Source organism: Brassica oleracea, chromosome C2 (genome assembly GCF_000695525.1).
Source record: "Brassica oleracea var. oleracea cultivar TO1000 chromosome C2, BOL, whole genome shotgun sequence".
NCBI classification, from domain to species: domain Eukaryota; kingdom Viridiplantae; phylum Streptophyta; class Magnoliopsida; order Brassicales; family Brassicaceae; genus Brassica; species Brassica oleracea.
This window is the reverse complement of record NC_027749.1, coordinates 5,904,386-5,914,834: the sequence shown is the minus strand read 5'-3', so window position 1 is coordinate 5,914,834 and position 10,449 is coordinate 5,904,386. Positions and strand designations below refer to the sequence as shown.

General features: G+C 37.4%; 3 protein-coding genes across 3 annotated transcripts; all 3 read left to right on the top strand.

Annotated features, from left to right (window-relative positions):
- The first annotated feature begins 2,869 nt into the window (after positions 1-2,869).
- LOC106325263 (E3 ubiquitin-protein ligase RHA1B) lies at positions 2,870-3,743 on the top strand. The gene has a single exon (XM_013763296.1). The coding sequence runs from the start codon at positions 2,961-2,963 to the stop codon at positions 3,471-3,473; it is 513 nt and encodes a 170-aa protein (XP_013618750.1). The 5' UTR covers positions 2,870-2,960; the 3' UTR covers positions 3,474-3,743.
- Positions 3,744-4,526: 783 nt separating this feature from the next.
- Positions 4,527-6,430, top strand: LOC106325096 (glucan endo-1,3-beta-glucosidase 5). The gene is made up of 2 exons (XM_013763122.1): positions 4,527-5,019; positions 5,131-6,430. The coding sequence occupies exons 1-2, from the start codon at positions 4,679-4,681 to the stop codon at positions 6,281-6,283; spliced, it is 1,494 nt and encodes a 497-aa protein (XP_013618576.1). The 5' UTR covers positions 4,527-4,678; the 3' UTR covers positions 6,284-6,430.
- Positions 6,431-7,241: 811 nt separating this feature from the next.
- LOC106325897 (probable pectinesterase/pectinesterase inhibitor 54) lies at positions 7,242-9,780 on the top strand. The gene is made up of 3 exons (XM_013763947.1): positions 7,242-7,621; positions 8,119-8,700; positions 8,953-9,780. The coding sequence occupies exons 1-3, from the start codon at positions 7,297-7,299 to the stop codon at positions 9,648-9,650; spliced, it is 1,605 nt and encodes a 534-aa protein (XP_013619401.1). The 5' UTR covers positions 7,242-7,296; the 3' UTR covers positions 9,651-9,780.
- The last annotated feature ends 669 nt before the right edge of the window (positions 9,781-10,449 follow it).

Genomic DNA, 10,449 nt, shown 5'->3' with positions numbered 1-10,449 from the left:
TTTTACATCGAAATGTTTACGAGTGATTTACAACGAAAGTATTTACGTGGGCTTTACGACGAATGCTTACGTGTCGTTTACGACGAATCCTTTCCCTGCGCTTTACGAGGAATATATTTCATCGTAAACGTAACGAGTCGTTTACGAGGAAACCTCCGTTACGACGGACGTTTAACAACGAAACGTCTTTCGACGTTAATTCGTCGTAACACCCCGTTTACGACGAATTTACAACGAATACTGCCCTAGTAAAAAATATGTTTTCTTGTAGTGAAAATGTCATTTGTAGTAACGGATCAATTGGCTCAAAATATTTAATTAAAAAATATAAATATAATTAATTATATAGTAACATATCCATATTGATTCATTTTTTATTTTAATAATACAAATTTATAAATTGAATTACTAAAATAAAATTAATTATATGAAAATTTTAAACTTACAGTTAAAATTAAATCTTAAATTCAGTACATACGAAATAAAATTGATTTACTAATTTGGTTTATAAATTAAAACCAACTTACAAATATTTTTTTGGTCGAACCAACTTACAGATTAAAATTGGTTTATAAAACTAAACCAAATTAAAAAAAAAAAACTAAACCTAATTGATTAGCATGCATCTTTTCAGCAACTCAACTCTTTGTCTCCAAAGCCATAGCTCTCCTTACACATAAATGCCTCATCATACCTCCCACTCATCCTCATTCCATCCCTCCCTTGCAAAATGCGTTAATCGCTGCAGTGAACAAGTAGACATCAGGAGAAACCGCTCTTCTTACGTGTCCTCCTACTCTTCTTCTTCCTCATCTTTCTTCTTAAATCTATACAAGTATACCAATATTTGTTAAACTACACAGATTTAGGAAAAATGGTTCTGTGAAAATAATTGCAAAACTACACATATTCATCTCTCTTTTTAAATTAACTCAACAGAAATATAATTAAGATGAACAGATTCATTCGATCCTCGCAATCTGAACAGTCATGCCGGAGCGACAACGGACGCTGTGACGGTACACCGGAACACCTTCATGTCTCCACCTCTCATGCTGGTTCATCCTTCTCATTTTCTTCCTTCTCTTCTCTCTCCTTCCTCCTCTGGTTCTCCTTCGCTCCTTCGATTCTTTAACATGGACCAAAATCAAAGCTACACAAAAGAGAGATAATGAGAAATTAATTAATTTGTAGATCTTTAAAAGGAGAAAGGAGGATTCGTTTTTTACAACGACCATTGACAGAGACGGTAGCGAAGCTGAAGAGATATGGGAGCTAAGATCGTTAAGAGAATGAAGAGGCTAGCTGTGAAGAAATCTTAAGAATGAAGAGATTAGGAGATGAAATCAAATAAGAGAATCTGTCGAGATATATGCATATTTGTTTGGTAAAAAAAAAGATACGCAGATCTGAAAAATTAATAACTTTGGTCCGTTGATTTAGTCTCATCTGACGGTCAAAAACTTGATTCTTGTGCTTATGAATTAGCCAATAGGAAATTTTCTTTTTTTTTTGACGGGGCAAGTTTTATTTTGTTTTATTTTGGTTGTACAGCAAAATACAACGATAGAATTTTTTTTGTTTTTGAAACTTATGATAGAATTTTTTGTTTCTGATATTTCTTTATTTTTTTAATGTTTATTATAAGTTTGATTAAAATTCTAATTTAATTCATTTAAAGTACACATCTGTATAGTTCTAAAAATGAAAAAACAAATTTAGAGATAAAATTTATGATATAGGGTTTGGAGTTTGAAGAAAAGGGTTTGGACTTTAAATTTAAATACAAAGTTAAGGTTTTTAAATAAGATTTGAAAAAATATTTTTTTTATAAATATTGGATACTAGTTTAGGTGTATTATAGTAATTTTGAAACTTTATGTAAAGGTTAAGGTTTATTTTTTGTGACTTACGGGTTGGGTGTTTGAGGTTTACTTTCAGAATATGCGAAAATGTTTTGAAAATACTAAATTTTATATTTAAATTTAAGATGTGAGGTTAAAATATGAAAATATTAGAATTTTGAGATTTGTGTTAAGAGTTTAGGGTTTAAAAATTCATTTGGGGTCTAGAAATATATTTTTTTGCCTTCTTTTATATGAATTTGTCACGAACATTTAGTTGCTCTATAGTCATAAATGGAGACATATGATTTAGTCATATATCAGTCATTATGATAACAATAAATATAGTCACAATTATGTCACATATTTTGTCTCGTTTAATTTCGTCATTTTTATGTCACTAAATGTGACAAAAGTTGGCTACGATAAAACCGGTAACAATATTGTTACCAATTACCTACTTTTTCTTGACATATAATATTAGTCACAAATTAGTGTCTATTTAGTCACAAATATGTGACCAAAAATTTTAGTTTCAAATTTTCCTAACAATATCCCCTTTTTTTCGTAGTGCAGTATGGATCATATATGTATGTGTTGGAACTTCGAATCAGGTTTGCGTCTGATTAGGTCGAGAAAAAGACTGAAATTAATTAGTCCAATGGGATTAATATACTTATTTTTATGGACGATACTTTAACCAATCGATAAAACTAAAAGTTATTAGGAAAAGGTATTGCATAAGCGTAAGTATTAAATATAAGTTAAGATCTTGGCCGGTCAAGAATCACGTAAGGTTTTATACAAGAAGATTGTCCCTGCCTATGGGTCAAAAGCCAGAAATGACGCCATTTACTATCAAGTAATCATATTATAATTAGCTTTAAAGCATAGATTATGAAATTACTACTGTAGATATCGCTTTCTTGGTCATCACATGGTCATCTTCCATCAAAATCAAGAAAGGCACCCACCACTAACATAATAATGGAAAGCATGAGTAAGCAAACTACTTTATTCGTCACTATTAAAAACGCATCTCATCCTTCACTCTTCCTTCCCCTTCCCCTTCTCTTCTCTTCTCTCTTTCTTCACTAAGCAACAAAGTAAGAAACAATGAGCTTCTTCATCCAAGACTCTGGTCTCATCGTCACTCAACTTCTCTACCAAATGGCTGTTTTCATCACCCTCTTGAGATGGATCTTTGCTTGGGTCTTACGTTACCGATCCAAATCAAGAACCTCCTCTGCTCCTCCCGTTTCTTCACAGGCCATCAAAGAGAGCCTCTCCGTGACAACGTTCCGTGACACGTTGGAGCGATCTCCGGAACTGATCAGCGACACGTGTGCGGTTTGTCTTGGCGATCTTGAAGACGGAGATGAGGTTAGAGAGCTAAGAAACTGTAGCCACGTGTTCCACCGCGAGTGTATCGACAGGTGGCTGGACTACGAGTGCTGCGGCGGAGATGGTAACGAGGGAGAGGAAGATAACCACCGCACGTGTCCTCTCTGTAGGACTCCACTTCTTGCTGCTGATACGTCGTCGTGTGGGGATTGGCCGGTCAAGACAGAACCTAGCTGGGCCGTTGAGCGGCTTCTCTACCTCTTTGGAGACGATCTTCTCGTTTGACCTTTTATTTTTATTTTTCAATTTTTATTTGATTTTTAGGCGATCAACTGAATTTACGTTGGTCAATTTTGTAAATTGGGAATTTAATGGATAGAATAGGAAATATGATAATAATATCAAAATTTTAATTGACAAAAAAAATTGAAAATTTTAAACTTCTTTGTGGATCAGCAAATCTCTTACTTAGATGACGTTTAAGTAATTTTGTTGTATGTGTTCATAAAATGTTCATACAAAACTTAATGGTAACACTTTCCCTTTCTTATGTCATTCTACCTACCTCATTTAAGTAACTTGCAACATATTACTGATTTAACCTAACCCACAACTGAACGGGACAAGAAAAACCCCAGAATGACCAATCCAACATTTCCATAGTAATCTCACATTCTTAGGAACCATATTTAGAACCAAGACATTTCTTTAACGTCCTACTTTATAGGCTTCTAGCCTTCTAGCATATGTGAATGATAACCACCTGAAACATGGCCCAAGATCTTAACCTCTAATGGTTTTAACTGGTCAGAGTGTGGAGTCCATTCAAAATTGAAAATGTTTAGACATGTTTACCATGCTATATAGTAGTCTATATAATTTGATTTTGTTGTTCAAAAAAAAGTCTATAGAATTTGAGAAATATAAAGGTTAGAGGTAGGAGAGTAGGACTTGCAATCATATAATTTGAGTATTTGGTTCTGTGGTTAATTTTTTCTTTGAGTATTTGGGCCATGCGGTTGACATTGTAATGTGTTGAAGAAAGCTTGTAAATTTTATTCTAATATTCTCTAACACATGGTCTCCAACTCTCCATCTAATACACTCCATTCCTTTCTTCTTTCCCCCTCCCTTTTTATGCATCTCTCTCGTATAATTTATCTACACATCTAAATTTTAATCACTATGCCATGTGCAATTATTTTATACGTTTGTTTTTGTTACAAAATACATAAGAAATGTTGAAGTAGAAGCCCTTACTTGGATGGTTTACATTGAGGTTTATCTCCAGTGGAATCAGGTTCCTTACTAAACCACCATAACAAATACCTTTCCTTTCCCCTCTTTCTTCCATATACTCATCTTCTCTAAAACCCCTACATCTTTATCTATGTTTGTATATATAACACACATACAAACACACACCAATTCTTATTAGACCCCACATTCTAAACACAATCTTCCAACCCAAATCTCACAATTACAAAGAAATGGGTCGTCATGATACATACTTCTTCTGCCTATCCATATTGTTACTTCACAACACATTGACGAATGTCGACGCCTTGGCATGTAACTGGGGAACACAAGCGAGCCATCCTATTCCACCAAACATTGTAGTAAAGCTCCTCAGGGACAACGGGTTCAACAAGGTTAAACTATTTGAAGCTGACCCTGGTGCACTTAGAGCCCTTGGTAAATCCGGTATTCAAGTCATGGTTGGTATCCCCAACGATCTCTTGGCTACTATGGCGTCCACCGTTACCGCCGCCGAGCTTTGGGTTCAACAAAATGTCTCTCAGTACATCTCTAAATATGGTACCGACATAAGGTAAATTGCATTACACATCAACAAGCTAATCTCATATATCTAAATTTTTTTTTTTTGCTAAGTATATATTTAAATTAAAACACATGCTTAAGTTTCTATTAATATGATCAGACATGTAGCCGTGGGGAACGAGCCATTCTTAAAGACATACAAGGACAGGTTCGTCCACTCAACATACCCTGCGCTACAGAACGTTCAAGCAGCTCTAGTGAAAGCTGGTCTTGGTCGGAAAGTCAAAGTCACGGTGCCTCTTAACGCCGACGTCTACGAATCCGGCGACGGTCTCCCTTCCTCCGGCGACTTCCGTTCCGACATCAAAACACTAATGGTCTCCATCGTCCGGTTCCTTGCTGACTCCGTCTCGCCCATTACTTTCAACATCTACCCTTTCCTCTCTCTAAACGCCGACCCAAACTTCCCCCGCGAGTACGCCTTCTTCCCCGGCGGCGGCGGCGGAGGAGCTAAACCGGTCGTCGACGGATCAATCTCTTACACGAACGTCTTCGACGCGAACTTCGACACTCTTGTCTCGGCGCTGGAGAAAAACGGCTTCGACGCGAACAAGGTGGAGATCATCGTTGGAGAGGTCGGGTGGCCCACCGACGGCGATGTAAACGCGACTCCGGCGATGGCTCAGAGATTCAACCAGGGCCTGCTCAACCGCATCGTGAAAGGACAGGGAACGCCTCGCCGGAAAACGGCGCCGGAAGTTTACATATTCTCTCTAGTCGACGAGGACGTCAAGAGCGTCGATCCGGGGAAGTTCGAGCGTCACTGGGGAATATTCTCTTACGACGGCGCCGTTAAGTACCCTCTCAGCCTCGGTAACGGACGTCAGTTAGTTCCCGCGAAGGGCGTTCGTTACCAGGCACGTGAGTGGTGCGTGCTCTCTCCTCAGGCGGCTGCGGGGAACAACGGTGGGGCGTGGACTTCGTCTGCTGATTACGCTTGCCAGCTGGCGGATTGCACTTCTCTTGGGCCAGGCTCATCTTGCGCGGCCTTGGATCCAGCCGCGAATGCGTCTTACGCGTTTAATATGTATTTTCAGAAGATGGATCATCGACGTGGCTCTTGCGTGTTCGACAATCTAGGGTTTGTTACTAAGGTTGATCCGTCGCGTGGTTCGTGTAGGTTTCCTATTGAGATTGATACGAGTAGGCACGAGACTTTGCGTCCGCCGCCGAGGAGTTCTGGTGCGATGGAGATGAAGTGGAGGACGGTGGCGGCGGCAGCGATGGTGGCGGGATGGGCGGTGTTTAATTGATTATTGGGGCTTCTTGTCGTAATTATTTTTCATTCTTTTTATTACATATCTTTGTAACTACAACAGTCAATAAATGGACATACATTATAACCATAATCTACGATGTATTAACATACAGTGGCCACATCACTATTATTGACGTGTGAGAGAAGTATGAGTTCGTGTGTTAGTTTGAAATTGTTGGAGAGAAAACCTTACAAATAAGATAAACTAACAATTATATTTATGATTATTATATCACTCCTTATAATTAAGTGAACGTAACTTAATTCAACAGAGTTGTTGCAGCTAACAACAATATAAAACCGAATGATACCAAAATGGATTACATGAGAATGCGACAATATTTTTGAGGTTAAAGGATGCCACGCCATTTTCTTACCAAATAGAGTTGATTTTGTGTATGTGTGATCCACCCTGAAACCTAATTTATTTAAAGAGTTCTAATTCTGTCTTGCTCATCTGTAAATCATAATGCAATTGACTGCAGATCAATAGGTCACCGGTTCGAACCCGGTTGGGCCCTCATTTTTACATTTTAAAGAGTATCAATAAATAAGATTCTATAAGATTTTTAACTAAATAGTCAATTAGCAGTTAGCAATAGTTCTCAACTTACCTTAGCTTCCATTTTTCATCGTTTCAGCTCATAAATCTTTTCAATAATTGTTTGAGATGATATATAACTAACTAAACATGAAGAATTTGGGTTACCTGTATCTGAAAATTGATGTTTGAGACAAGTTGTCCAACAAAGAAAAAGATGATTTATCCTTAAAGAAAACAAACTACAAGATCAGTGAGAGTTCATTATCCCATCAAAGCCACTCAAGTCTCGATCTACTCTATGAAAAAATGGTAGACCGCTAAACTAACTCACCAGACACTCACCTCATCAGCTAGAACGAACTTCATACCCCTCTATAAATTAATGCTAAACTCCTAGTTTAGCACAAACCTTCCCTCATAAAGTAACCAAGAAAATAAATAAAGAGTCAACTTTTATAATAAAAATGGTTATTACTGATATGGTTTTATTTGGGTTATTATTGGTCAGTGCCCTTCTACCCGTTGATGCCTCTGGACGCATGCCATTTACTTACCAAAATCAATTGCAAAGGCATTGTAGCTCAACTGAATACACTTCACTTTGTGTCCAAACCTTACGAGAGTTTCAACATCGATCTCTTCATGGTCTCGACTTTGTGTCTTTCCTAGTCAACAAGACCATCTCTGATTCCAGTAACCTAATCCCTCCTCTCTCTTCTTCGATGGGTTCCTACGAAGTTGTTTCTCTAGACGATTCCACAAATACGTTGCCTTCACCTTCGGTTGCAGGTACACAACACAATCTAACACCTTTTCTTCACAGTGATTATTATCAACATCTTTAGTTCGTTATACAAAATCAAATGTCACGAGAATAATTTCTCTACACATGATTAATTCTCTAACTGATACTTTACGGCCATTTAAATCTGTGTCTTTCACTTTTGATTTACTACTTTCAATCTATCATAGATATGATTTTGTAGATATATTACATGATAGAAATATTGTAGTGCAAAAAATTTCATCTACTTGGTTACTGCAATAATTTTCTTAAAAGCATTTATAAAAGTAGTTAAAAGTACTTCTCTTATCTCCACCAAAGCTACCTAATGATTTTGACAAAGCATGCAAGTAAAAAGTCTTGGTACATATTATCCACAGTTTTTAAATATTTATCGACAAAAAAATTTGATCTGTATTTAAATTTAATTAAAATAAAGAAAAGAAAATACCATGATTCTAAGGTGAAAATATTAATTATATTGTCATCTATAACGTCACAGATTCATGTAAACGGCTCATGAAAATGTCAACAAGACGGCTTCAGCAAGCAGTGGAAGCTCTCAATGGCTCATCGAGAAAGCGTCACACCAAACACGACGTCCAAACATGGCTCTCCGCCGCCATGACTTTCCAACAATCGTGCAAAGACTCCGTCCTAGACTCGAGTGGCTCCTCCTCCGCCGTCAGCCACATAACACAGAAAATGGATCACCTCTCTCGACTAGTCAGTAACTCCTTAGCCCTTGTCGACACATTCATGGAAATTCCAAAGCCAACCGTTCTTCCACGGTGGGTCTCCGCCGGAGAACGGAAGCTTCTAGCAAGCCGCACGTCTAGAAGTAGACCACACGTGTTAGTCGCCAAAGACGGATCCGGGGATTACCGGACTGTCATGGATGCTGTCAAGGCTGCTATTGGAAATGGTAGATTCATCATTTACGTGAAAAGAGGTATTTACAAAGAGAAAGTAAGAATCGAGAAAGATGAGATCACGTTGATCGGAGAAGGCAAAGACCTGACGGTGATTGTCGGCGATGATAATGCCGCCGGAGGATCTTCCGTACCGGACACCGCTACGATGAGTCAGTACACATACATGCATTCATTCATTTGCATCTATTAATTTTTAATAAAATTAAATCATTAATAATTAAGTAAACTCAATTAATTTTTTGCAACATACAATTTACTATTACTAAATTATATAAAATTTATAGAAAAATTATAAAAAAATTGTGAGCAATATTTTTTCCCCAAATTTTTTTTTTTTGTAACGGGTGTAGATGTTACGCATTTATCACAAAAGTTGACAATGTGATGCAACAATTTTGCAGCCGTTACGGGTGACGGATTCATTGCGCGGGATATTGGAATCAAGAACACGGCAGGGCCTAGAGGACAACAAGCCATAGCATTAAGCATCACATCAGACCAGTCAGTGTTATATAGATGTAGCATCTCCGGTTATCAGGACACTCTCTACGCAGCAGCTCTACGTCAGTTCTATAGAGAATGCGACATTTACGGAACCATAGATTTCATATTCGGAAACGCTGCTGCGGTTTTCCAAAGCTGTAACCTTATCTTGCGTCGCCCTAGTGATGTCAAGGCCTACAACGTTATTCTTGCTAACGGGAGGACAGACGAGCGTCAAAATACGGGATTTGCCCTTCATAGTTGTAGGATCCTTACGGACTTAGATTTTTCGGGCGTGAAACATAGGTATAGTTCGTACTTGGGACGACCGTGGAAAAAGTATTCGAGGTCTATAGTGATGGAAACTTATATTGATGATGCCATAGCGGAGGAAGGGTGGGCCGGGTGGTTAAACTCTGGAGATGAAGTGCTAAAGACATTGTACTTTGGAGAGTTTAAGAACTATGGTCCTAAAGCTAGAGTATCCAAGAGGGTTACATGGCAAGGGTTTCACCTGATTGAGTTTGAAGAGGCAAGTTATTTTAGCGTTGGTAAATTTATTGATGGAGTTTCTTGGTTGCCCTCTACTGGAATTAGTTTCGCTTCAGGGATTTAATTAGTGAAAGAGAAAAAAATGAGAGAAGACATGATGGATGGTTTTAAGTATACGGTTAAGGATTTATACAGTTTATAGATTAACATCGAATGTAAATTCAGTTTTATATGGTCATGATATTTAAAATTAAGTGAAATGTTCATGATATTTACAATTAAGTTCCAGACTATATGAAGATTTTATATGGGGATTCAACAAGGGTGCACGGCTCACTGGTACTGCCGTACTGGTAAAGCAACTGACTTCGAATTTACCAAATGTTTTAAAAACCTTTGTTTCAAAAAAAATTCTTTTAAAAACCTTTATTGTATTATACATTGAAAACGAAGGTGCATTTTAAAATGTAACTAGGCGCATGATGAATTTATTTATATATATTATCGACGATTTTTTTATATATTTGATCATTTTATTTATACATATAAAATATTTTTTGTTGTTATTATATAATTGCTTTCCGATGAACCGAATCAATTTTTATTTAAAATTGTGGAGCAAAACTATAATTAATATATCATCACTACAAGAAAACAGCAAGGATTCTGAGGGAGAAAATCGTCGGAATTTCGTCGGAATACCGTTATTCCGACGACATACCGACGAAACAAGTCGTCGGAAATAATTCCTCGGAATTTCTTCTTTCCTCGGAAATCCCTCGGAATTTTCCGACGGAATTCCGAGGAAACAAATTTCCGAGGAAATTCCGAGGACCGTTATTTTGTCGGAAATGTCCTCGGAATATACCGAGGGAGAACTTCGTCGGGATATTTCCTCGGACGTTCATCGATCGATGCGTTTT